Source organism: Cetorhinus maximus, chromosome 8 (assembly GCF_964194155.1).
Source record: "Cetorhinus maximus chromosome 8, sCetMax3.hap1.1, whole genome shotgun sequence".
In the NCBI taxonomy this organism is placed as follows: Eukaryota; Metazoa; Chordata; class Chondrichthyes; order Lamniformes; family Cetorhinidae; genus Cetorhinus; species Cetorhinus maximus.
The window spans coordinates 17,571,967-17,599,942 of NC_135886.1; the positions used below are offsets into that span (position 1 = coordinate 17,571,967).

General features: G+C 43.2%; 1 protein-coding gene across 1 annotated transcript; it reads right to left on the reverse strand.

Annotated features, from left to right (window-relative positions):
* Positions 1-994: 994 nt before the first annotated feature.
* LOC144683468 (acidic mammalian chitinase-like) lies at positions 995-26,358 on the reverse strand. Its single transcript, XM_078546516.1, has 12 exons — positions 26,221-26,358; positions 26,034-26,114; positions 13,253-13,282; positions 12,965-13,166; positions 9,669-9,725; positions 9,057-9,207; positions 8,426-8,550; positions 7,161-7,287; positions 6,861-7,043; positions 5,194-5,310; positions 4,022-4,160; positions 995-1,164 (listed from the first exon to the last, which is right to left on the reverse strand). Exons 2-12 carry the CDS (start codon positions 26,056-26,058, stop codon positions 1,157-1,159), a joined length of 1,164 nt encoding a protein of 387 aa, XP_078402642.1. The 5' UTR covers positions 26,059-26,114; positions 26,221-26,358; the 3' UTR covers positions 995-1,156.
* Between the last annotated feature and the right edge of the window lie 1,618 nt (positions 26,359-27,976).

The following is a 27,976-nucleotide window of genomic DNA, read 5'->3' on the forward strand; positions in this document are numbered from 1 at the left end:
TGTGGTGGGACCCACAGCAGGGGATGCGGTGGTACAAACAAATTGACTTTCAGCGGGACCAGACAATCCCAGCAGCGGGCAGGCCCGGAAGATCCCACCCAATGTTGAAACTCCACAGCACTCAAGAAGCTCAATATGTTCCAGGACAAAGCAGCTCATTTGTTCAGTGCCCCAATCACCACCTTATATATTCACTCCCTCTGTCATCGGAGCATAGTGGAAGCCACATGAACCATCCACAATATGCACTACAGCAACTCGTCAGGCCTCCTTAGGCAGCATCTTCCAAACTCATCCAACCTCTACCAGCTGGAAGGACAAGGGGAGCAGATGCATGGGGACACCAAGTCCCTCTCCAGTCACACATCATCCTGGATTAGAACTAAATCATCATTCCTTCACTATCTTGAGGTCAAAATCCTGGAATCCCTCCCTAACAGCACTGTGGGTGCACCTCCACTACATGGATTGCAGGAGTTCAAGGATGCTGCCAACCAACAATTTCTCCTGGACAATTAGGGATGGGCAACAAGTTGTAGTCTTGCCAACAACACTCACATCCAAAGAAAGAAAAAAACAAACAAAAAAATACCCTCAGGCAATTGGGAATCTAACTGAAAACAGCATTTTCCCATCAGAAATGAGCTGCCAATTAAAATTTCTAACCCACCCTACATCTGTCTCACAGACTATTAACGAATCCACTGTATAAATGATTAGTTTCATTTTTTCTTGGGAAAACAAATGGCGGTAGAATGTGGGATACCAAAACTCATTTACTTCTATTTTCCTTCCTGTGTTGAACCCAAAAATGCTTTCCCTGTGAAATGCTGGAATGATTGTAGACATCAGCGTGCTGTGATTTGAGCTTGTGTCAAAGTTTCAAATGTCTGTTTCTGCCTCGAACTGTTGGAAATGAATTCATGTGGGTGAACTCCTTTCAACTGATACAGTTGTATTTCATTCATTAAAAAAAGCAAGTAAACTGTTTTATTAATGAATCAATGATTTTATTTTGCTGTTTAAACTGCAATTTATGTCTTCAGTTGAGGCAAATTAGATGTGGTACATGGATGGTCTTTATCCACAAAGTAGCGTCACCTCAGTAATTAAACTGAAGACCAGTTACAGCTTCACTGGTGCCCAACGAAGATTACTAACAGGCTGGAAAAATAAAGAGTATTTTAGTGTTCTCTTGTATAACAATAATATTTAATATTATTAAATAATTAAATAATTATTGAATAATATTTAATAATATCACATTAGAAGCATAAAATTATTTAATTTTGTTATTTACTATTGAAAAAAAATTAATTATATTTATTTTCTTGTTTCCTTGCCTTTCTCCTTCCCCAACAACACACCTTCACCCAACAGAACTGACCAGGAGCACATGCAAAGACTTTCCCAATTCCACAACCAGCTTCTGGAATATTTATGTAAAAGCAACTTAGGCTGAAATAAAACTCAGTAACCTCGTTTTGTGAAAATGTCATTACAGATCTCTATGATGCCAGAGCACTACTGTTGCAACTGCAGCGGTTCAAGAATGTGGCTAATCAAAGGTAAATAAGGATGGGCAACAAAAGTTGGACTTGCTTGTGACCCACATCCCATGAACCAATAAAAATAACACTAATGTGAGAGCATACCATCCATTTCAACCCAATCAAAACTGGGAAAATGAACTTACATTCATTTGATACGCACATTGTCAGGATTTGTTGGAATTGTACACCCAGTGAATAGCATTTTGTTAAATTTTACTCATATATTTTGAACTCCTGATGCATTACTTTAGAACTTCTAATAAAGGCTACATTGATATTTTACACGGCCTTAATATTATTGTTTTCACAGAATGCCTGCTTTGAACTATTACTTAGATGAGTAAGCAAGCCTATCTTCTGCTTTCTCATTACCCCCAGTTGCAACAGGTATAGGAAGGATCAAAGACTAATCCAGGAGCACAATGCTTCAGGTAGGTTGCTCCATTGACATATTGATAACATTTGTTCCTGTCTTTTGGATCAGGGCAGGTACAATTAGCTCTGCCAGTGCAGAACCCGCATCCGCTACTGCTGCCACCACCATTGTCACCACCACTAAAACCGCTGCCACTGCCACCTGTCCCACCACTGCCACATCTGCCACCACTGCCACATCTGCCACCACTGCCACCACCACTGGAGGCCTGGGTAGGAGGAACAGCTGGCTGCAGAGTTGTATTAGATGGAACACAAGCTGGAAGGAACTAAAATTATTTAATTAATTGCTTGCTTCAAAATTAGTAGCAAACAAAGATAAAAGTTGCAAAGTCAAGGGCTGTTGCTGCATTGAAAATCTTCAGCTAGAACACAATTGCCTACAGTATCAGGAACAAGCTTCCTGGTAATTCAGTAACATAAAGGCTACTGGGGAAATCTTGTGTCATAGGCAATTCTGTCCGGAGTCTATTTGTGGGAGTGCAAGTTTTGAAGTGTGGTTTATTTCTAATTTTATTTTAAGTCAAGTTACAAAAAATGTGTGGCAGATGTTATTGAACCCCATCTGATAAAACAACTTGATAAATTTGTATCACAATACATTATCCTTTTAAATGACACAATAATACAATGCATTTCTTCAATTTATTTAATTATCAATGCATACTGCATGCAACAACTTGCACAGATTCATGACTTAGCCTGCTAATATTGTTGTGAAGATATGTTATATAAAATATTACTTAATATCATCAGCTGGACATTCAATTGCATTAAATCTTTTTGAAAAGGACATCTTTCCTCAACAAAGGACACTGGCTTACAGCAGCTACCATGTTCCATTTGCAAAGGGCACATGTTGCTTTTTTATGGAGACGTAGAGATCTCAGAAAGAGGTCACATAATCCAGCTCTTCGGTGAAAAGATACTGGATTTTGAAAAGCCAAAGAGAGACTGCCTCGGGGCAACAGCCATACCTAATATCCCTGTCCTCTGAAACATCTCTCATCAAAGTTGAGCTGCTTGTGATTTGATAAAAACCACCAGAAGACCTTATTGCTGGGAACCAAGAGGAGAATTCCAAATCAAAACCTCTGTCTCCAGGGAAAAACACCAGGAACCACCAGCTACTGTGGACCAGGACCCTTCAGCTGCAAACAGGCATCAGGTCACCCTGTGACTTTTTTTCTCTGACTCTACTTGTGACTTGGTCAAGTTGTTCCGTGTTTGATACTCTGAAGAGTTTCAGTTCTTTTCTGCATGCTTGTTGGGCAGGGGAGGGGGCTGCTGGATTGTGTGTGCTGTATGGTGGTTGGACTGGCTGGGGAGTGATTGCTCAGTCATTGGTATGTCTAGACAATAACTGGTAATTAGATTTAATGAACTATATACAGATATACATAACTAGATATTAGTCTGCTGAAGCTAGGAACATTCTCACTCTTGACTCATGGTCATGTGTCTCTTGCAACATCATTATGGGCAGTGCTGTTTATAGAGCCCCACACATTTAACCTTACATGCCTAATACTAGAGTGCAGGTGTTCTTTTTGCATGAGTGAGTATTTGGACATATTTGTTCATTTCAAACCTTGTGTTAGTAATTTCTGCAACTTCACCTGAGGGAGTTTTACCAATGAAGCTAACTCTTTACTTCTTAACTTAAGGAACCTGGCTGGCTTATTTCTTGCACCAAGCTATACACAGTTAAATATATATTAAATTGGCAATAGCGCCTCTCTTTTAATTTCAAGCTCAGGAGTGAGACGAAGAGAGTAAACAACCTGGGTCGAAACAATATATATATACATGTTTCAGTATTTCACTGAATGGCTCATCCTGTTTTAGGAATTTTATGCTTGTAGACACTTAGCAATATTCTAGTAGTCAGATTTCTGTGGATCTAACAATGTTGAAGTAGAAATACATTTAGGTACTCCAACCAATTGCTAAATTATATTAGTTGCTGTCCATGCTGACTTTGTGTTAGCAGCAAGCAATCAGCTCCAAGTATAAAGAATCCTGACATTTACCTGTAGAAATCCCAAGCCCAGTGTGCAGTGTATTAATGAGAGGATAAGGCCCTTGGTTGCAGAAAGTACCGGAGAAATCATCCATAGCAAGATCCCACACCATAGCTCCTCCAAAGTTGTTCTTTTTCAGCCACTCAACCTGAAAGACATTGTTCCCAATTTTAATTCACAAATCCTTATTTGCAAGCAGTTTCTACCCCAAATATAACTTATGTTCCCCAGGGGTCAGTGTTAGGACCCTTGCTTTTCCTGACATATATTAATAACATGAGCCTTGGTGTACAGGGCACAATTTCAAAGTTTGCGGATGTTGCAAAACCTGAAAGCATTGTGAACTGAGTAGGATAGTGTAGGACTTCCAAATGTCATAGGCAAGTTGGTGGAATGGGCAGGCAGGTGGCAGATGAGGTTCAGTGTAGTTAAATGGGAAGTTGTTCAATTTGATAGAAAGAACATTGAGAGGCATTAGGTTCAGGTTCAGATTCAATTGGAGCATATCAAGACTATTATCTGTAAAGGAAGAATGTGTAAGGTTTCAATGAGAAGGCAGGGAATGGCACGAGATGAATTGTTCATTCAGAGATCTGGTGCAGACACAACTGGTCAAATGGCCTCCTCCTGTGACAATCCTGTGATTCTGTGAAGATTTACAACGCAACTGAATACAAAAAGCGATTTCTAAAATCATGGAAATGCCCAAAGGTCCTCTGCTACTTTTGTATGAATAGTGTTTCATGCAACTTTTGTCATAGACCAGGGGCATGGAAATATTTACTTTAATGACTATTAAAGCAGATATTCCAAATATCATTGATATCGTTGAATTAGTATCTGGGAAGTCAGTCATTTCAGAAACTGTCTCCGTTTCTGTCATTGACTGTATCTTGGCGACAAAGACATGAGTTGACAGAAATATGAGCTTTTCCCAGCACTCTTGCATAAGAGACTAAATCAGAAATAAAAATGGTGGTTAAAACACATCAAACAAGATATCTCATCCATAACGCATGCTCCAAAAGTCGAATGAGTAATGGTGTAATGGTCAGTTATTCAACTGATCGCTACAATAACATGATTTGAATGCTGATTGTGACAAACTAGCTGTACATCACAACAAATATTGCACCAAACCATCAAACAAAAAGTGTAGAACATCAGTTTTTTAAAGATACCTTGGCTCCGAAGCTTTTCACATTATCGTATCCAACCCATTCCCTCCCTTTGTAACCATATGGAACCACTTGTGGAGCATTCCATTTCGAAGTGCCAGTTTTCAAAAATGTGCAGATCTGTGAGAAGAGTGAGACATTAGTATTCAAATCATCAGTGGTCACAAATGATCAGTCGTTTGCAACGCTCTCAATGCACATTGACAAGCTTTTTCACATCACTTTCCTTTAATGATTTATTCAGCTATCATTTTCTCTCAGACTGAAGGCACTGTTCCTTGTTTTGCTGCTGAAAAGAAGTTATTCACGAATAGCAAATGCCGACTTTAAAAACAATCAATGATCCCTCACGCTGCATGTTTCCAATCTCAGGCACTGGAGGAGCCAAAGAAGCATCTGGAATTTATTCACACACGTAGGGCAGGATTTTTAAGTTGGCGTGCGGGCGTGGTCGGCTGGCCCGGGAGCGGCCGATGATCAGCGCTGGCTGGGTTGGGGGTGGGGGGGGGGAGGGTGAGCGCTGAAGTCAGCGCGGGAGCTGAGGAGCGCTCACAGAAAGCTCCCTGAAGGTAGGGAGCTGCCTCAGGTAGCTGAAGACTTCAGAAGTTCAAATAAAGATTCTCAAATCCAGAAAAAAATGTCCGCACAGCACAAGCAGTCACCTGAGCATAGACGTTATAAAAATTCTGTGCATAGATTTTTTTTAAAATTTAATAACAGAAACCTAAACCCACCCGTGGATGAGGGTTCCTGAAAAATGCAAAGATCATCTGGCCGATTCGCCCGCCCGGCAACCGTAACATTGGATGGGCAGCGAAAAATCCCAGTTAGCTACATCGTTAATGAGCTTATTAGCCCCCTTAATTGTCGGCGGGCGCACATCCTACTTTAACACGCATCCGCCAACCGAACTATCGCGCGAGTGCTTGCCTGACTTCATCACACGGTATTTTATGCTTGAGCGGGTTGGGCACATGCCCACCTGCTGAGCGAAGAAATCCGGCCATGAGAAATAGATTGATTTAAGTAATAACATCCACGCCAGCTTCCTTACCCTTCCAGCAATGTGGAAACAAGGTTAGCGTACAAACAGTCATAATTGACTGTAATCTTTGTGTAAAAACCCTGGAATTTATTGTAGGGAGGGAGGTTGGGGATGTAAAAGATTATACCCTCCACTTTACCTCCTGGTGTATTTTACAAGACTGACAACAAAGGCCAGAGAAAGACGGTTAAACATCTTCCGATGGTGGAGGGTGTGTCATTATGTCTCTGTTCATCAGAGTATGATGACACATGTTTCAGCTCCTCCTCCTTTGGTGCCTAAGCTGAGCCAGGCCATGTGTTGTGATGCTGGCAGAGGCAGCAGGATCTTCATATACGGGACAGATGATCACATGGGGGCGTCTTTGGTAAGGATGTCAGAATGAACTGCCTGTCTTTAAATCAGGCCATCCTGGATACTTTCATCACTTAAACTGCACAAGGGGAGCAAGCACATGCTTTTATGACACATTTTACTTAATCTGTTTGAGGAAGTTCGTATGTTCGAGGTAATTTCTCACAATAAAGCTTGAGTCGTTTTTGGAGTGTAGAATTCAGTATTTGGTTGGTTAGTATTTTCAAATATAAGATCTTATGGAATAAAGAAGCTGCATCAGTCTCTATACCTCATAATAGGCCAAGATTCCAGCCTGTTTGGTGTAGGGTCCAGCTGGTCCAGCACCTGCTGAAGAGGCTCCAACCGCAGTGTCGGATGAGGTCAGTTTGAACGTGTGGCCATATGTAGGGAATCCAACGTTCAGTTTCTCTGCAGGAGCTCCCTGATCTTTCCAGTATTTCATTGTATAGTCCTAGAGAAAAAAAACATGGAAGTATATTCTAGAAGTGCTTTGCAAACCATCTGGTTGAAGATAGTTAGCCACTGGAAATAATAAATATGATTGGATTCTATTTTCAAGAACACTTACCACGTTAAAGTAAAGGTTGGTATAGCCTCTGTTATTTGGGAGAGGATAAAGAGGGCTATTTTCTCCAGTCATGATATTCCAGGATCCAAAGAAATCATATGTCATCACATTGAAAAAGTCCAAGGTTCTGTATGAGAAGAGATCTGAGTTACACTGATATCTTGTTTACTAAAATAAATGCTAATTATCTAACTCATTAAAAAAATGAGCTCTAACAATTAAAACTATAGAAAATAAACAGGCGCCTTGCATTATACAGGACCCTTTGTGGCCTCAGGATATCCCAAAGCAATTCACAGATGATGAATTACATTCAACATGCAGTCACTGTCACATTGAGATAAATGACAAATTAATGTGATTTTGTGCTGTTGGCTGAGGAGTAAATGTTAGCCTGAACACTGGGAGAACTCTTCCTCGAATAATTCCATGGGGGCTTTTACATCTGTTTAGGGGATCAGACCGGACTTCAGTTCAACGTCACATCTGAAAGACGGCAATGCAGCACTTCCTGAGCATGGCATCAGGGTGTCAGCTGAGGCACTCCAATTGAGTTGCGGCTCAGAGCCAAGTGCTACCACTGAGCCACCGCTAAGACCTTTGTGTGTTTATTAAAACATTTGAAGCTTTTTTTAAAACCCACCACCCAGTTTTTGCTGAAAATGGAGACCGGAAACAGAGAGTAGGAGTAAATGGGTCTTTATCCAGATGGCAAACGGTGACTTGTGGTGTACCACAGAGATCAGAGCTTGGGCCCCAGCTATTCATGATATATATAAATGACTTGGATGAGGAAACCAAATGCAACATTTCCAAGTTTGCTGATGGCACAAAACTGTGCATTGTAAGAAGGATGCAAAGAGGTTTCAGGGCGATTTAGACAAGCTGTGTGTGTGGACAAACACATGGCAGATGCAGTATAACATGGATAAATTTGAAGTTATACACTTCGGTGTGAAAAGCAGAAAGGTAGAGTATTATTTAAATGATTATATATTGGGAAATGTGGATGTACAAAGAGATCTAGGTGTCCTTGTACACCAGTCAATGAAAGTAAACAGGCAGGTGCAGCAAGCAATTAGGAAGACAAATGGCATGTTGGCTTTCATTGCAAGAGGAGCCAACTCAAACCAACTGGAGATTGCACAAAGGGCTTTCCAGGCTTGGGTGGCTCAGCTGCTAACTAGTTAAACTTGCTGAACTAGCAAAGAAGCACAAAAATATTATCCACATAGAAAGTCATGTGCGACGAACATGTTACTTACTTTCCAAGCTGAGGAACCTCATATCTGATGTTAACGTAACCTGGCGCAGCAGAAACTGCAGCTGAGAGCAACATTCTTGGTTTTCCAGAGCTTTTCACCTCAGCTTCAAAGGCTGCCACCATTTCCTAGAAGTTGAAAATGAATAAGATTTCTCTTAACAACAAATCCTCACCATATGGAGGGTTTCAAACTCAGACTGAAGAATTTTCCAGCTTCATGAAATGTATCCATGGCCAATGTCACACAATAATTTATCTAATCCCAGGTATAGTCAGAAGTAGGACCAGGATTAAATGGAGCCTAAATCAATAGCTGTTATTGCAGAGTAGCCAGAACAGTGATTAATGAGGATGCTATTAAATTATTTTGCTGTGTGAATTCATATGTTTCACATTTAAACATTCCATTTTCAAGTTTCACAAATTCAGTGAAATTCTATCCTTTAAAACTGACTCTCAAAGTTATGTTGCTGATCAGCCATGATCTCACTGGGAGAGCTCAGTGGCCTGCGCCTGTTTCTATGTTCCGTGTCCTTGCTGAGGACCTTGAAATGAAATTTAAATTTACAAAATTTAGATTTACAAATAGGTCTACTCAGATTAAGCATCCTGCTAAATACATTTGGTCCTACCTGTGCCAACATAGTGAAGTGCTTTTTGTCTGCTCCCGTAGGATATTCCCAGTCAATGTCCAAACCATCAAACCCATAACGGCGCAAGAAGCTAATCACAGACCTGATGAAAGTTTGGCGAGTTTCTGATGTGGAAGCCATAGCGGAGAATCTAGGGGAGAGTTGAATGTTAAACAAGATGAGAACAGGGGCGTTCTGAGTTTCAGTAATTAACACTTGAACCTTTAAGAGCTTCTAATCTTTTCAAATTTCAAAATATATGAGGAAACCAATTATAATTTCCAAAAATATAATTATGATATGGTGGTGCATTGTTGCTACCCTTGATAATCAGTTGAATCAATCTTCACTTATTCACTTAAATCAAGTCTTTGTAAAAATGATACAATCTTTCCTTTCAGATATCATCTTACAAATATTGTTTGAATTATATTTTACAGACAGGTGAACATAGTCACAGTGTGCTCATTAACAAGCAATCAATATACTTATCTAAAGCTACAAAGTTATCATTTCCAAATCTATCTTTTTGATCTCAACATGTTTACAATATTAGAAATTGGAACAGAATCACTTTTCACCCAATACTGAAATAAAATATTTTTGTCTTACTTCTGAGTTCCAAAGCTCCAGCCTCCGACAGACAGGAGTGTCTTAAGGTTTGCATTTCTGTTGTAAGAATGAGCAAATTTTTCTTTGAGAATAAGGAACATAAGCAAAAGCATTTATTAACACAACAGCAACTGCTGAAAACCATTATTGTTTTTTACTGCTTTCTCCTTTTGGTGACTTTCTCCTTTTGGTGCTAAATTTGAATTGAAATGAAATATCTCAATACAGAACATACATTTCACAACAAGATGTGCCACAGGAAAGAGGATAAGGTTCATGTGGGGATGTCCCACAAACAGTAAAACAATCGCTTTATTTTATTTTTTCATGGGTTGTGGGCATCGCTGGGAGGGCCAGCATTTGTTGGTCATTCCTCATTGCACTTGAGAAGATGATATTAGGAGGCCTTCTGGTGAAGTGGGCAGTGTCCCTGCCTCTGAACCAGAAGCTCTGGGTTAATAACCCATTCCAGGATTTGATGACCGAGGCAGGTGCATTCAAAACACAGCCAATCAGGTTTGATCCCTGTTCCGGCTGGGGTGGATTTGGGAAATGCCTTCTTGTCCTACCCACATTGGAGGTCACGACACTGTGGTAGGGTCCTGTCTTCAGCCTGAAGGATAAGCTGGTAGTGATCCACCTTCTTGAACTGCTGCAGTCTGCCTGGGGCAGTAGCTCCAACAGTACTGTTAGGAAAGGCAAGTCCAGAACTTTGATCCAGCAACAGTGAAGAAACAGCGATATAGTTCCAAGTCAGGATGCTGTGTAGCTTGGTGGGGAACTTGCAAATGGTGATGTTCCCTGGCGTTTGCTGCCCTTGGCCTTCTAGGTGATAGAGGTCATGGGTTTGGAAAGTGCAGTCCAAGGACTTTTGCTTCATTGCTGCTGTGTGTCTTTTATAAAGTACAGACTGCTGCTACTGTACTTCAGTGTTGGAGGGAGTGAACATTTAATTTGGTGAATTGGGTGCCGAACAAGTGGACACCTTTGCACTGGAAAGCATTTCTTTAATGTTAAGTGTTAGAGCCGCACTCATCCAGCAAGTGCAGAGTATTCCATCACACCCCTGACATGTGCCTTGCAAATGGTGGGCAGGCTTTGGGGAGTCAGGAGGTGAGTTACTCACCTCAGAATTTCCAGTCTCTGGCTGCTCTTGTGTCCACATTTATTTATGTGACTGGCCCAGTTCAGTTTGTGCTCAATGATAACCCCCAGTATTTTGATAGTGGGGGGAGGAGGGGTATCAGGGAGGGGTGCAGTGATGGTGATACCATTGAATGTCTTTAACTTTGCCAGGGCTCCTTGATGCCACAGCCGGTCAAATGTTGCCTTAATTACAAAGGCTGTCACTCTCACCTCCATAAATCTTGCTGGCAACATGAATATTGCAGCTTTGAGTGAACATCAGCAACAGAGTCAAGTGGCAAGTTACCTAAGGCACAACAGCGCAAATGGCAATGGAGGAATTTAAAAACCAGGGCGTGGGGATGGGGGACACCAAATCTTTTATTTTTGGGCTACAATGACGGGGAGTAATGTCAATTTTGTGAAAATATTTAACACGCATTGATCAGTGCTTTTTAGTTGGCTGGAATAATTAAAATGCAAATTCCATCTCACTCAATCTAAGCTGCTGAACATAGTCCAATTTCCAGCTCTCTCCAAAGCCCAGTGTTTCTGCATAATGCAGGTGCGTCTCCACTGCACTTTGCATGACAGACATGGCAGCCTGTGCACTAGTATACTCCGAGATTCAGATGCAAGTGCAACATTTAGTACATATGTGAAGAGGCATATCAGGATACACCAGGGAATTACCCAGGCTTGGCCAAGTTGCAGATATAAATTTTTTAAAGTGTCTGCAGTTAAAAAAAAAACTAAAATGAATATGACCTTTGAGCCAGGCCAGGAAGTTGATGAATGGTCTATCAGTTTTACTGTAATAAACTGATAGCTTGACCTCAGGTCAAGATATGAAGAGTGCTGGGCACTGCAGTGAAACATCAGGATAAGTAAGCAAAGTACATGTTTTAGGACATCGTTTGTGCTAATGCTCAGGTCATTCTGTGATTGTTTTATAAATTCTGCCATACCTATGAGGGGTTGAACAGGTCATTCCATGTTTATGTTGTTAGCTCATTTATAATTAAAGATATAACAATTAGATATACCAGATGAGAACATTGTGAGTTAATGATGAGTTACCTAAAAGATGACATATTTATCCAGCAGAAACTGTAACTTCAAACTGCCTTTGTACACACACTCATAGTAAATAACTACTGCTATAATCTGCCTAGGGTCATCTCTGTGTTGAGTGTCTTTTAGATACTCTACAATGTGTGGCAAGTATAATCAAGCTGCACACTAATAAAAATAACTTTTCAGTTTGATCTTCCATGTTAAGGGATTTTGCAATGCTGAATGAATATGTACCGCGGGTGGGTGCGCACCAAACCCAAAAGGGCGTAAAATCGTGCAAAATGACGTTGGGCGAGCATCCCAACATCATCGCGCACTCGTGCAATATTTCACTCGGCAGGCGCACACAAAAGTCAGAAGAGCACCCGTGGGCAATTAAGCTCATTAACGGACCAATTGTAAACGATTTTTCGTGGCCCGTCCAACCTTATGGTTGGCGGACGGGCCAATCGGCCAGACGGGCTTTACATTTTTGATGAAACCTCATCCAAGGGTGGGGTTAAATCTCCATTAGAATTTAAAATAAAAAGAAATATCTGGGGACTATTTTTTATGAGATCTGCTTTCTGGTGATTGATTGTGCTACATTTTTTACAGCAATTTTGTGCTTTTATTATTTGGAGGTCTGCAGCTCCCTGAGGCATCTGTCTGCCTTTGGGGAGATGAATGGAACTGGTCTCCTGCACCCGCAGTGACTTCGGCCCCCACCGGCAGTGCTGAGTCTTTCTCAGTGCGTGTTTTGCGGTGGCTGGCCACTAATTGGTTTCCCGTCCGCTCCTGGGCCCACCGATCGTGCATGCCTGATAAGTGCAAAATTCATGCCAAATTGTTCTTTTGTTTATATGGTACAACATGGTGATATCACGATTGTGTCAGGCATTGTCAGGCACATTGGGCATTGACTCATCTCTGCCAATGGGACACAAATCAACAGAACCCAATTTTACCCATATATCAGCTATCTGACTCGGTCAGTTATGTTATATTTACATGTAATTAGGCATAATTTTTCAAAGTTGAACAGAATATACTAAGGATCTTAAGCTGTACTTAGCACTGCAGGTACATTCTCAGTATTTATTGAATAATTATACTTGTTTTTAAGGCTGTTGAATGAGTGGTAGAGAGTCACATCATTCCATTCAATGGTGGTGATTTGGTTGTCCTTCATCCCAGCAAAAGCGTAGATCAGATGTGTGCACAAGCAAGGATCCACATTCTCTGGCAAATACTTCCCCGCTCCTGGTCTGTACTGAGCCCAGTTTGGAAAATAACAAACCAGTCTGTAGGCAGAGCCTGAGAGTGAGGAGAAAAGAAAATCAGGACAGAGCTTCTACTCATTACATAAAATTTAAAAATGCTTGAAAGGCACAAAGACTCACCCAGTTCCAGGCACGCCAACACGACCACCGCTGGAATGAAGAATATAGGATAAGTGTTAAATTATGATCAAAATATGCTGAAAGGCTCAAGGGTTCACAACAATGCTATTATATGAGTGAATAGGGACCCTTAAGAATCGATCCTTGGTCAAACTCTTTTCCTCATCTATTTGCTGCCCTTTAGTGAGGTCATTGATCGACATGGGCTCAGGACCTACATGTGCATTAATAACACCTGGCTCTACCTCATCAACACCCTCCTCTCCTCTGCCTCTGTACTTTCAGATTATTTGCCCAACAGCCAACCTTGGATGAGCCACAATTTTTTCCAGCTAAACAAAGTAGCATTTAATTCATCAACTGCAGCCCCCATCACCAACTTTCCCACCAACTCCTTCCTGACCACTGTCTCAGACTGAACCAGATTGCTCGCCAGCTCATGTCCTATTCAGTCGCCACTTGAGCTTCCAAGCCCATCTTCTCTCAATCACAAAGGCAGCCTATTTCCGCCTCTGCAACATCATCCAGCTTCTCCCCATCTTCATCTAAAAGCGTCATCAGCACCATTGTCACCTCCAAGCTCAAGGCAATAGATATTAGACTGGTCCATGCCAGAATTGGGTCTGGGTCTTGACTAGAGGTGAGCTGTCAGCGTCAGTCCTGCCTCCACAGCTAGATCACCCTGCAGGAGAAACACATTTTGGACAATGGGGGAAGGAAGGGGGTGCATCACCAAGTCTGTGATGTGAGGGGAAGTACTCCAGCTCCTCTCGGCTCTACAGAAATGGAGTGATTTTCTACATTAAAGTTGATATATAAAGGTGACTTATTCTTGTTTTAGTTTATATTTTGAGGTTGATGGGATGCATTGATTTACCAACATGGGACACTTGATCTTCTTATCCGAGCTGGACCTTTATAGAATTACTGATTGCATTTATTGCATTTGACTATAACTAGCTGCGGACTAATTAAAATAATGTCAGTTTGCTCTCCCAGCTCAATGCTTTTGAATTACATTACTGAATGACCTTACCCAACAGCAGCTGATTTAATTAAAACTACCCTACAAACCGTGAATTTACCTCAGATGTTAACTTTTCAACTGCTCCATTTAGCTGTGTTTTGAAAGTATCGATGTAAAATATTTTAAATGACAAAAGCTGTAAAACTTTCTTTCAAGTTGTCACGCAATTGATATAGTTTGAGAGTAGCTATATTAAATTCTACAGATAGATCAATCTTCAAATGCATCTGAAAATATTAGAATGATATTAAGATTTTCATAAACTTGAAATATCGAGCACTGTAATTGATGTCAATGTTAACACACCAAAATAGAATAAGTAGGCAGTCTGAGAAAGAAAAAATAATCATAACGCTGTTATCCATGAACAAATAGTTGATGCTATTTGATTACTCAGGGAAATATTTCAGTCAAATGAACAGAAATTGAAATGCCAAACAACTTTCTGACTGCACCCTTGCAAAGGAAATCTTCTGGAGCTAATCATCCATTACCATGGTATTCCTTTGCTAATTTAACCAGTTAACCCTAAAATGGTTAATGCTATTGCTAAAAATGTCAGGCAAAGTAATTTCTTGCAGTCAAACTGCTATCACCCAATGCAATCTTACTATTTATTTTCATCAACTCCACCATTAGTTAAAAATGGAAATGGGTAAACCGGAGAATTAACATAGAACCGTGATTACTCATCTGCATGCTTGTACTTTGATGCTATTTTGCATTGCAGCACAAACATAGAGATACATGTTACTGTCAAAGACCATTTAGTGGAGGAACAGCAGGTGGATCATCCAATAGGTTATTTAAGGGCTGTTTGAGCTTGATCAAAACTTGACATCAGGCTACCCAAAAATAAGGCGTCTTCAGAAAACACAACGAAGAATCAATTAATTTATAATTAAGCTTGAACTTGAGAAGAGAATCTCCTCTTTGTTCTACTCCCCATTTAATTCCTAAAGCTTATTTTCTAAAACAATTCTTTCAATGTTCTTAAGGTCAGATGGCAAGTTCTCTTTCCACACCTCAGTTGATCACGACAGGTGTTTTGAAATAATTTTTTTGCCAAAACAATGGATATTTAACTATTTAAGTGCGGTGACTGTAAAAGACATATACAATTTTTCTTGTAAGTCTTGTAAGAAAGGAAATAATATTTATTGTACTTTACATACTTTAGTGAGTATAGTCCTCCCAATCTAAATATAATAACGCACACGCTCCAACATTCTCCCACACACGGGGCAGGATTTTGACTTTGGCTGGTAGGCGTGAGCCCGTGATTGGCCGGGGAATGGGCCGCCACCCACTGGTTTGCCCCCGACCACGATTTCACGTTATCAGGCCAATTAAGGCCCGCTCAGCATGAAACACGGCTCCCCACTGATTGCGAAGGGCCGAGTGGGGTCAGGGGCTTGTTGGCCGCCGAGTCCAACGGCGACCCGGCAACCGGTTTAAAAACGGCACAGGCAGCCCCTTGAAGACTGCCACAGAAGAACGTCTCCTCTGCGTTGTCAAGATTCAAGTTATGGAGTCGAGTGCGGCTGGACACAGCAGACAGGAGGGCAGGTTGGGTGGGCACTTGGCCCCCTGCTTTTTGGATGAGTGTCTCGCAGTCCTCCTGGAGGAGGTGACTGCCAGAAGGGACGCCCTTCTCCCCAGGGATGGGAGGAAGAGGCCACCGCACCTCTCAAAGAGGACATGGGAGGAGGTCGCAGCACTGGTTATCAGCCATGACGTGGTGCGGCACACATGAGTGTAGTGCTGGAAGAGGTTCAATGACCTGCTGCACTCAGGGAGGGTGAGTACCGTGTTGGCATGGATTAGTGTGCAGAAGTGTTAAGGTGTGGCTGTCCCCCCATGGACCTCAGGGGTGCTAGAGGTTACCAAAGTCTGCCTCCACGCCCTCAGCATTCTCCTCACCCTGCTCCTCTTCTGACTCACTACTGGGCTCATCCTCTGTGGCCTGTGCTGCTGTGTCATAATCCTCTTCCTCCAGTGGGTCCTCCCTTGCCAGCGCCGGATTGTGGAGAGCACAGCATGCAACCACTATCAGTGTCACCCGATCTGAGGGGTATTGTAGTGCACCCCCTGAACAGTCCAGGCATCGGAAGAGCATCTTCAGATGGCCTATGGTCTTCTCTACGACCGCCCTTGTGGAGGCTTGGCTCCTCTTGTAACGCTGCTCTGCCTCTGTTCTTTTGTGGTGGAGAGGCTTCATAAGCCCATGTCACCCAGCAGCCATCCACTGAAGAGCCCCGGCACCTGGGAGTGCCGGTGGATGTAAGCGTCATGGGCACTGCCTGGGTACATTGCACAGACTTGCAGAACCTGCATCCTGTGGTCACACACTATCTACATGTTCATGGAGTGGAAGCCCTTCCTGTTGACGAAGGCACCCGGCTCACCCGCTGGCACCTTGATGGCCACATGTGTGCTGTCGATGGCACTCTGGACAACAAGGAACCCTGCAATCGCTGCAAAGCCTCTAACTCGCTCTGCCTGGCTCGTCTCATCTGATACGGTAGTGAATGAAAGTCAATACATGCCTGAACATAGCGTCTGACACCATCTTGACACAACTGTGGACAGCTGATTGGGAGACTCCACACAGATCCCCCACTGAGTGCTGGAAAGAGCCAAAGGCATAGAAGTTGAGGGCCACTGTGACCGTCAGAGCATTGGCATGGGGTGTCCACCCACACATTCGGAGATGATCTCAGGCCCGATCATCCCTTGAGAGGCAGAACCTCCTTCAGCATCGCATCTCAGACATATTGAGGTAGCTGCATCACCGCCCGTAAACCCTGGCAGCAGGATAGTGGCATCTTCTGTGGCCCCTCATGCCTTGGACTTCCTGCTGGCCCTGCGCCCCTTGTGCCTGCGCCTCTCCTCCCACAGGTCCCTCCCCTGGAAGCTGCATTGGGACACCTGGCCTCCTCTCCCTTCTGCCCCTCTCTTCCTCCTCAGAGGAGGTGCCACCAGCGGAGAGCACAATCCCCATTACCAGGGTAACGGAAGGTTGTCTGATACCTGGAAGGGTCCACACGGTCTGAATCCTCCGGGGGCCTTGGAGACACTAAAAAGTCCTGACATGAAACCTGTAAATCTAAGAACGAAGTCCCAAACAAAGATGAACTGCCAAGTACCGATAAGCAACCAGCAGCAAACTATCTCCAAAACTCCTTACTACTCACACTGGCAATGCTGCTGACCCTTTTTATCCTGCCCTTGGATGAGGTTTAGCTAATTGCTGGCTGCCCGCCTGCCCGTTTTGCCTGTGCAGTGAGGGCGAAATTGCACAGGCAACATAAAATCCAGCTTAATTGCCTTTTTAATGGACTTAACTGGCCCTGTAATTGATGGCAGGCGCAGCTCCGACTCCTGTGTGCTCCCGCCGACCGAAATGTTGGGTGAGTGCGCGATGATGTCGGGACACTCACCTAACATCTCATGCGTTAGTTTCCGCTTGAGCAGGTCGAGCGCATGCCTGCCCGCTCAGTGAAAAACTCTGCCCATGGCCTGGAATTTGCCAGCCCCACCCGTGGCAGGACCCATCGTGGGAAATCTAGCGAGGCGGCCAAAAGTGCATTGACTTTTGGCAGAACTTCCTAACCATGAATTCAAGAGTTCTCACATAGACACACACAGACACACACACACACACACACAAACACATGGACGTGTGCGCACACACTACACACACAGAGACATAGATGTTAATTACAACATGGGAGGGTAGGTTAAATTGTTTGAGTCCAAAACAAGTCAATTGTATGTGGCTCCTGTAGATTGATGGCTTAGATGGTTTCAGACTGGGCTTGATAGTCTTTCCGGATTCTGTGTCAAGGTATTTCAAAGATGTGAGTGGAGGGTTTCTACCTTTTCTTTTAGAGCTTCTGGGGTCAGTAGGTGCTGCATTAATACTTAAGATGCTTGAGGTCTGTGGCTAGTCAAAAAACAAGTTTGACAGCAGGACAGCTGGAGAGAGAGAGAGGGAGTCAACTGAGGTTCTTTCTGGTCTCACTCTGACTGGCCTGGAAAGAAGCTGTTTCCTAGAACACAAAGATGGCTCGGTTGCTCATGACATGATCTCCTCTCACAAATTGCAGCGTTATGCAAACATGGTCTTGGGACAAAAGCAGAAACAGAAATACCTGGAAAAACTCAGCAGGTCTGGCAGCATCGGCGGAGAAGAGCACAGTTGACCTTTCGAGTCCTCATGACCCTTCAACAGAACTAAGTAAAAATAGGAGAGGGGTGAAATATAAGCTGGTTTAAGGGGTTGGCGGTGGGGGTAGAAGGGGGGGGTGGTTGTCGGGACAAGCAAGCAGTGATGGGAGGAGATAACCAAAAGATGTCACAGACAAAAGAACAAAGAGGTGTTGAAGGTGGTGATATTATCTAAAATAATGTGCTAATTAAGAGTGGAGAGCAGGACAAGCAAGGTACAGAGAGCTCTAGTGGGGGTGGGGTGAAATAAGACTAAAAGGGCATAAAAGGCATAGATAAATGATGGGTGGAATATATTTAAAAATAATGGAAATAGGTGGGAAAAGAAAAATCTATATAAATTATGGGAAAAAACAAAAAGGAGGGGGAAGAAACGGAAAGGGGGTGGGGATGGAGGAGGGAGTTCAAGATCTAAAATTGTTGAACTCAATATTCAGCCCGGAAGGCTGAAAAGTGCCTAGTCGGAAGATGAGGTGCTATTCCTCCAGTTTGCATTGAGCTTCACTGGAACAATGCAGCAAGCCAAGGACAGACATGTGGACAAGAGAACAGGGTGGAGTGTTAAAATGGCAAGCGACAGGGAGGTCTGGGTGATGCTTGCGGACAGACCGAAGGTGTTCTGCAAAGTGGTCACCCAGTCTGTGTTTGGTCTCTCCAATGTAGAGGAAAACGCATTGGGAGCAATGAATGCAGTAGACTAAGTTGAGGGAAATGCAAGTGAAATGCTGCTTCACTTGAAAGGAGTGTTTGGGCCCTTGGACGGTGAGGAGAGAGGAAGTGAAGGGGCAGGTGTTGCATATCTTGCGTTCGCATGGGGAGGTGCCGTGGGAGGGGGTTGAGGAGTAGGGGGTGATGGAGGAGTGGACCAGGGTGTCACGGAGAGAACGATCCCTACGGAATGCCGCCGGGGGGGTGAAGGGAAGATATGTTTGGTGGTGGCATCATGCTGGAGTTGGCGGAAATGGCGGAGGATGATCCTTTGAATGCGGAGGCTGGTGAGGTGATAAGTGAGGACAAGGGGGACCCTATCATGTTTCTGGGAGGGAGGAGAAGGCGTGAGGGCGGATGCGCGGGAGATGGGCCGGACACGGTTGAGGGCCGTGTCAACTACCATGGATGGAAAACCTCGGTTAAGGAAAAAGGAAGACATGTCAGAGGAACTGTTTTTGAAAGTGGCATCATCAGAACAGATGCGACGGAGGCGAAGGAACTGAGAGAATGGGATGGAGTTCTTACAGGAAGCGGGGTGTGAGGAGCTGTAGTCGAGGTAGCTGTGGGAGTCGGTAGGCTTGTAATGGATATTGGTGGACAGTCTATCACCAGAAATTGAGACAGAGAGGTCAAGGAAGGGAAGGGAAGTGTCAGAGATGGACCATGTGAAAATGATGGAGGGGTGGAGATTGGAAGCAAAATTAATAAATATTTCCAGGTCCCGATGAGAGCATGAAGCAGCACCGAAGTAATCATCGATGTACCGGAGAAAGAGTTGTGGGAGGGGGCCGGAGTAGGACTGGAACAAGGAATGTTCCACATACCCCATAAAGAGACAGGCAAAGTGAAATTACCGCAGAGGAGAAGCAGAAAGCAATCCTTTGAGTGTATGTGATAGCAAGACATCCAATCTCATCCGCAGTCTGATGGCCCCAAACCTGCCTAATTCTAAGTCTTTAACGAATTAGTGGACCTCGTGAAGACGCATTACCAGCCAAAGCCATCCGTAATTATGCAGAGGTTTAAGTTTAACTCCAGAGTTAAGGGCCCCCCCGGGAGAGTGCATCACAATCTAAATAGCGAAGTTGAAGAAGTTGACTGAACACTGCGACTTCTGAGTCACACTCAATGGCATGTTGCAGGATCAATTCGTTTGTGGAGTTCACAACGACGCCACTCAGCACAGTTTACTCGCAGAAGTCAGCACTGATTTGAAGTGGGCCATGGAAATAACACTAGCCATGGAAAGTGCTGCAAGAGACTCACAGGCTTTACAGGACATAAAACATGGCGCAGCTCTTCATGTGGGTCGGGAACCTACCGCCAGGCGTGGTACAAATACCATTGGTACACAGCAGCAAAGTGAGAAACAATCCCTGCATGCTGGAAAAAAGAGAAGGCCTAGTGGAAGATTTCAGCAGAATCTGTTATAGGTGTGGAGGTGCCATGTGCCAGACAACTGCAGATTCAAGGAGGCAGGGTGCCATTATTGGCGTAAGAAAGGGCACATAATAAAGCAATTCAGAGCAAAATCGAAGCAGCCCATAAGACAGCAGACCAAAATGATTGAAGTGATTAATATAACAGAAGCTCAAGCTGCTGACACTGACATCTATTCCCTGTAAAATGTCACATCTGTAAAAACCGAACCCATCACCATCACAGTCCAAGTCAATGGGAAGCCACTAATAATGGAGGTAGGTACAGGACCGTCAACCACAGTGGTGGGAGAGCACAATTTAAATACCCAAATGAAGGTACCCAGCCACTGAATCTGCAGCGAACAATGGCTTAATTGAAGATATACACTGGAGAATCCATACAGGTGAAGGGCATCACCACAGTACCTGTGCCTGTGTCCTAGAGGCAACAGGCAGCCCAGCTTCCAGTGATCATAGTGACAGGTGAAGGACCTAGCCTTCTGGGCTGTGACAGGTGCATCAAGTTATTACACAGCAGTCTCTCTCCCCATCTACACTGTGTAGAGCTAGGGTCGTGCATCCTGGCTTGTCCTTACAGATCTCTTTAAGCAGTACAAGCAGTTTTGTTAAGTCGCCTCTCTCTTCTGTAACTATATAAGACAGCGCAGTGTCTACCCTCCCATGTCTTTCTGTGTTGCCTGGAAGGCAGGCAGTTCAATTTTGGAATCGTCCAGGCTTCATTCTCCCTTTAACTCATCGTCACTGTTCCTTTTTCCCTCCTCTTTCTTCACTACCTGGCTTATCGGTGCTTGTTAGTCATGTTTCCAGCTGTAATACAGCTCTAACTTGTAGATGTAGCACAACCTTTGTTTTTTCCTACGGTCTGGGATGTCAATTAAATAACTCACTCCACCAATCCTCGTTGCTACACTGTATGAGCCATTGAACCTGGCTTTCAGTTTCACCCTGTGTATTGGCTGTATAACACTACCACTTGGTCCCTTGGTTTATATGATCAAGTCTTGACTTGTTTGTCCGCCTATTAATAATTTTCTGTGAGATTTTAAGGTGCTCTTGAGCCACAGCACAGGCTCTCGTGAGCCGCTCACAGAACATGGACACATAGCCTAATAAGGAAGCTTCACCCCTTTGTTCTAAAAACTTCTCCTTGATTAGTTTAAGGGCTGACCTCTCACCTCTTGTCCATAAACTAAATCAAAGGGACTAAAATCAGTAGACTCATTTGATGAATTCCTGGTAGCAAACAGGGGGATTCCCAGCCCTTTACTCACAGCCATATACCCTGATCATGGTATTCAGGGTCTGGTGGTACAGTTGTAGTGCCCATCGTGACTGTGGGTGGTAGGCTGAGCATTTTAGCTGGATTATTCCCAGATTACTCAGGACCTTTTCAAAAATACTAAACATAAATTTGTGCCCTGATCTGGTGGGATCAAGGTAGGCAGCCCATATAAGTTAAAGCATTGAGTTAGACCCTCAAACTACTACTTTGGCTGAGATAGTTCTCAGGGGAATGGCCTTTGGAAACCGGGCAGCCACATCCATGTTAGTGAGAAGATATTGATAAGCCTCTTTTGTTTTCGGTAGGAGTCCCACAATTTCCACTAACACTCTGCTGAATGGTTCCCCAAAAGCTGGTATGGAAATTAGTGGAGCAGTTTTTATTGCAGGTTGGGGCTTCCCAATAATGTGACAAGCACATGTGACCAGGTTTTATGAATTCTGCCACATGCTTGTGGAGGTGTGGCTAATAAAAATGCTGCCTTATGTGGGCTTGTTTTTTTAGGATAAGGACATGTCCAGCCATTGCAATTTCATGGGGTATCCTCAGTGTTTCATGACAGTATCTCAGAAGCACTGCTGACTGGGGGACCACTGTCCACTCTTCATCCACAGGTCTATGAGGAGCTCTCCAATTCCTCAACAGGAGAACTTTTTTTAAATATTAGCCTTTCTGAACTGCCTCTGCCCCAGATTTAGTCTGGACTAATGATTTTTACATGGGTGTCGGTTTGCTGAGCCTTGTCCAAGGAAGACTGCTTATGTTTCCTCTGGCTCATCTAAATTTCTGAAGAAAGCTTCAGGTGACCAGACTGCAGAGTCATCCTTCTGTGGTGCTGGTTCAGCCTCCTCTGACGGAGTTTGTTTGACAAAGGACTGAATTGCCACACAGTCAGGGAAAAAGCCAGGAACCTTCTCCTGTAACTGCTCTGTCTCCCTAACCTCATTTGGCATCTCTAAGACCACTAGTGCAGCTACCACTTATCCCCCACTAGGTCATTATCTAGGAGCAGGTCAATCCCATCCACAGGTAAACTAGGGACAATCACTATGGTAACCGGTCCTCAAATAAGGCTGCACTTCAGGTGCACTCAATACGAAGGTACGGGCATGTATCTCCCCCCAATACCTTCCATTAGCGCTTTGCATTCAGCCGCTCTCAGCTGGGATGGTCATGCCTTTATCCAGCAAGGAGGATTGTGTGGTCCTAAGTAGCACTATGAGCTAACTTGCCTCATTTGAGGGGTATGGCCTCACTTTCCCTTTGAAACCAAAATCCTGGTAACTTTTAGCGATTTGGTCAAATTGTACCGCACACACAGCACTACTTTAACAGGGATTTACTGCCACATTTAGAGACAGTCTTGTTTGCTGTGCTTTCCATCAGGGGCCATTTGTGTGCACTGGTCTGGTGTAACCTCACAAAACATACAAATTATCCCTTTAATTTCCAGCAGTCAGCTCAAAAGTGGCTCGCTTTGTTACAATGGAATCACATAGGCTTTTGGGCATCACTGCTGTTCTCAGCACCTTCATTCTGAGTCTGAGGAGGAACCCCTGTGCTGCCATTTTTACTTTCTCACCTGCGGCTGCTTATTCTATCACTCTCCCACCTTCTATCTTTTCGGGATTTGAGGATGACTAGGAAAGGATATCTCTTGGGAAAAGCGCTTGTGGATACAAGTTCATAGTCGTCAGCCATAATCACTGCTTGCCTGGCTTGGAGGCACTCTGTTCTTGAACATGGGTCTTTACAGAAAGACAGAGTGAGTTTTTGAATTCCTCAAGAAGAATCACATCTCTGAGCTTTTTGTATGTACAATCTATCTGAAGCACCAGTATCAATTGGTTGAAAGCGAGTTGCTTAAGCCTTTAAAGCTCAATATAAGTTTGATCGGGTCATTTCCAAGCAGTTTGGAATTTTTTCTTGGTACGTGTCCGGTCAGGTTGCCATTTTTGCTCACCTCATAGTTTGACGAATTCTCATCGAACAAAAGGGAATAAACCTCATGGGTTTTCCCCGTTAATCTGCTTTGCAGTATTGGGGTGAAAGCCTCTGCTGGTCACTCCAACCTCATTGCAAATTTTCCGAATGCAACAAAAAATACCTTCGCATCCTCCTTATTAAACCTTGATACCAAGTGTGAGTACTTTAAAAGTTCAATTGACTTATGGTCATTTATTTTAATAGTGCCAGCTCCACTGAATACAGCCAACCTTTCCCTACTCAGTTCCATCTACATTAGCTCCTGGTCTTTTTGTGCATTTAACTCCCTTTCAAACTTTTTCCTTGGAAGGCTCTGTCTCTCACTCTTTCATGGAATTCTCTTTCCTCCTTTCTTTCCTGTCTCTCCTTTTTCCTGGAATTCTCATTCCTCTTTTTCCTTTCTCTCCTGTCTTTTTCTTTCCTCTTTTTTGCTTGAAATTCTAGCTCTAGTTTCCGCTGCTCCAGCTGTATCTTTGCTAATGTTAGCCTGTCCGTTTCAGATTCCATTCCTCCTGTTCATCAGGTTCAGTTGAAATTGACCAGAAGATTGAGGATTTCGGGTTTCCTCGACTTTGGGCAGCCTCTAGCTAAACTCCCTAACTCTTCAATGGGTAAGGCTTTAAAACTATCCCAAGTTACTTCATTCTGTCCAATGAAGGTACCATCCCCGAATGTGGACATGTTAAGTATTCTAGTACCGTAAACCACAGGAAAACCTCGACGTGAGGTTTAAAACACGTCCAGGGATCAATTTGATTTCCTGCTGCTAATTCCTCATTGTCCATGAATCCAATCACAGATGCAGCCCCCAAATATCTGTTAAGGTCAGGTGGGGAACGGTAGAATGGCTCCCCTCTCTTTTCACCCTTTGGTTAACCGCAACAGGTGTTTTTAAAGAATTTGCTTGCCAATTTAATGGGTGTTTAAGTGTGACAGTAAAAGGCACACACACATAGGTTTTCTTGTAAGCATTACAAGGAAAGGAAATAGTATTTCTCCAACTCTCACTCACAAACACACACACACACACACACAAAGAGGGAGGGTAGGTTAAATCTTAATAGTCCAAAATCGTTTAGCGTATGCAGATCTTGATGGTGTCAATGATTTCAGCCTAGATTCGATGATCATTCCTGATTCTGCATCAAATAGCTCAAAAAGATGTTTATGGAAGATTTCCATCTTTTCTTGCAGAGTCAGAAGCTGCTGTGTTGATATTTAAGAAGCTGCCTGCGCTGTGTGGCTGGTCAAAACTCAGGCAGGGCACAAACTTGCAGGGCAGCTGGAGAGAGTGAGAGAGAGGGCGCGCACTGAACGTCTTTTTTGTCTCATTCTGACTGGCCTGGAACAAAACAGTTTCTTGAACCACAAAGAGCGTTCGCTTGCTCTTCATACGATCTCCTCTCACAAACTGGCCAGTTATACAAACATGGTCATACTTAGCTGATTTCAAGCCCACTGTTTAAAAATTATTACATTATATGCCCAGTGGAGTTCCTTACTCAGTTGGGGTCCATTGTCCAAAGTGGTTGATTTAATGCCTTGTTCCACCTCCAGCTGAATACATTGGTTATGTTTGGATGTGTTGTGAATGGTTCAGGAGATGGATCATGCATCCATGTTAATTGATTCTTATGCGCTACTTCTAGACAGCCCAGCTCCTTGCTGTGGCTTTGTAATGTGTAGGGTACAGCTATGTGACTGTTCAGCCATCTTAAGAGCAGCTGTTCAAGTCACTTTTAAAATGCTGTGTAGTAACGATAGTTTTGGGAAATTGTGTAGCTTTAAGAATAATGCTGTGATGTTAGATCACATGATCTGTGTAAACCAACATGTTAGCAGCACGGGGAACCTCTGGAGCAGAGTATTTCCTACTTACGGAGTTTGCTGAAAGCGTGTAGTTGCTATTGCTGTCTTGTAAATAAAACCAAATGTTTCCGCTAAGAAAAGTTGTTTGAAGGTCCACTCTATAAAATACTGTTATTCAAGCTTTTCAAACTTAAATGCTAAGTTCAGCTTCTCAATCAATAAAGTCATTTTAAATATAAAACATGGTTTTATAACAATATGAAAGGTAATTAAATGGTAAAATAGGCTCACCTGTTCCAAATAGAAGTTTTACCATCTTGCAGCTGGTACGTTGTGGGCATCAACCTCTCTCTTTTATACACTGAGTTTATCCTTTGTGGTAAACAATTCCATAAGCCATTAGCTTTATCACTGGAAAAGGATCAGCCACAATGGAAAAATAACAGTTCTTATCTTATCTTCGTAATATTACCTTCACCTTCTCTTGAGTAACAACTTGTCTCCTCTACAATGTCATCTCGATTGTCGACCTTCACTATCACCCAAAACTTACTGTTGTGCTATAAACGGAGGCTAGGAATGTGGTGAGGAGGGTTGAGAGAGTACTCTGCTCCAGAGGTTCCGCGTGCTGCTGACACATTGGTTTACACAGATCATGTGATCTTACATCACAGCATTATTTTTAAAGCTACACAATTTCCCAAATTTTAATGTGGGATCAAAAAGAGAGGGAAAGCTCGATGCTTCAGGTCCAGGTAAGTATGAATCTTCCTATTGGTCAGTGTCGTGTTGGGCTGTGCAAGTCCAGTACATGGTGAATGAACTGGTGGACAATTCAAAAATCAAAAATTGATCCTGCAAGACGAGCAGACCTCTAATTCACATAAATTATTTCTGCCTTTCAATGTTCCTGACATGAGCTTCTGACATCAGCGCAACCGTTTTAACCAATATAGCAAAGGGTGCACTTTCAACCAGAAAGCTGCCGACTGGGGAGAGACAGTGGTGATGTCACTGGACTAGTAATCCAGACGCTCATGCTAATGTCCTGGGACATGGATTCAAATTCCACCATGATAGCTGGTCATATTTAAATACAATTAAATTCAGTGGTGGCCACTAAACTATCATAGATTGTTGTAAAAACCCATATGGTTCATTAAATTCCTTTAGGGAAAGAAATCTGTGACCCTACCTTGTCCGGATGACATGTGACTCCAGACCCACAGTGGTTGGCTCTTCAGAATCCTCAAAAATGGCCGAATCAAGGGCAATTAGGGATGGGCTACAAATGCTGGCCTTGCCAGTAATGCCCACATCTATGAAAGAATAAAGAAAGAAATGCTTCCTGCCTCTCATGCTGAGGGTATAATAGGCTGATATAATGTCTGAAAAATGGTTGCTGTGCAATTTACTTTCAAGGCCTGTGTGCCCTGGAAATTACTATTATGAGTTACCCCGTATTCCAATCAAGAAGTACAGAACAATATGTAATGATAAAGGTAAAGTAAATTGTAAGTGCCAAGGAAATGATGGCTGAATATAATAAAGGATGCAGAACAGGCTCCAGGGATTCTATTTTCTAATCCTTCTCCTATTTCTTTGGAACTCTCTTCCTGAAAAGGCGATGGAAGCAGAGTCTTTGAATATTTTTAAGGCAGAGATGGATATATTCTTGGGAAGCAAGGGGGTGACAGGTTGTCAGAGGTAGGCGGGATGCAGATTCGAGGTTACTATTAGATCAGCCATGATCCTATTAAATGGTGGAGCAGGCTCAAGATGCCAAATGGCCTACTCCTTCTCCTTGTTCGTATATTCCTATTATCAGTATTCCCATCAAGATGTACAGAACAATATGTAAAGCTAAAGATAAGGTAAACTGTGCATACCAAGAAAATGGTAGAAGAATAAAATGAAGGATGCTGAACAAGCTCCAGGGAATCTATTTCATTGGTAAAGTGAGGTACCCTGTCCCTTTAAGAAAATGAAAGTGTACTGATCATGTGGCAGCACTGACAAATCACAGAACAGCATGGGCAACTGGTAACTGTAAGTCTAGTTCTGGAGGTTTCGGAGTGAGCACGTATGATCTGGTGCTCTGCCCTATGTCTCAATAAACCATCACTGTTTATTCTTACATTAGTCTCTCCCCATTATTGATTGCAAGCAGCAATTGAGGGGAACATAGGAAGGCGAGTGGTTAGAGTTCAATTGTCCAACAAACTCATTTACCC

What these genes read in the sequence shown, in the direction of transcription:
- LOC144683468 (XM_078546516.1), bottom strand. Translation starts at nt 26,058, where the DNA reads ATGGTAAAACTTCTATTTGGAACAG. An exon ending in GAATCTTGGCCTATTATGAG is followed by an intron (nt 5,311 to 6,860) that starts GTATAGAGACTG and finishes CTCTTCTCACAG; the next exon opens with ATCTGCACATTTTTGAAAAC. An exon ending in TGAAAAGCTTCGGAGCCAAG is followed by an intron (nt 4,161 to 5,193) that starts GTATCTTTAAAA and finishes AATGTCTTTCAG; the next exon opens with GTTGAGTGGCTGAAAAAGAA.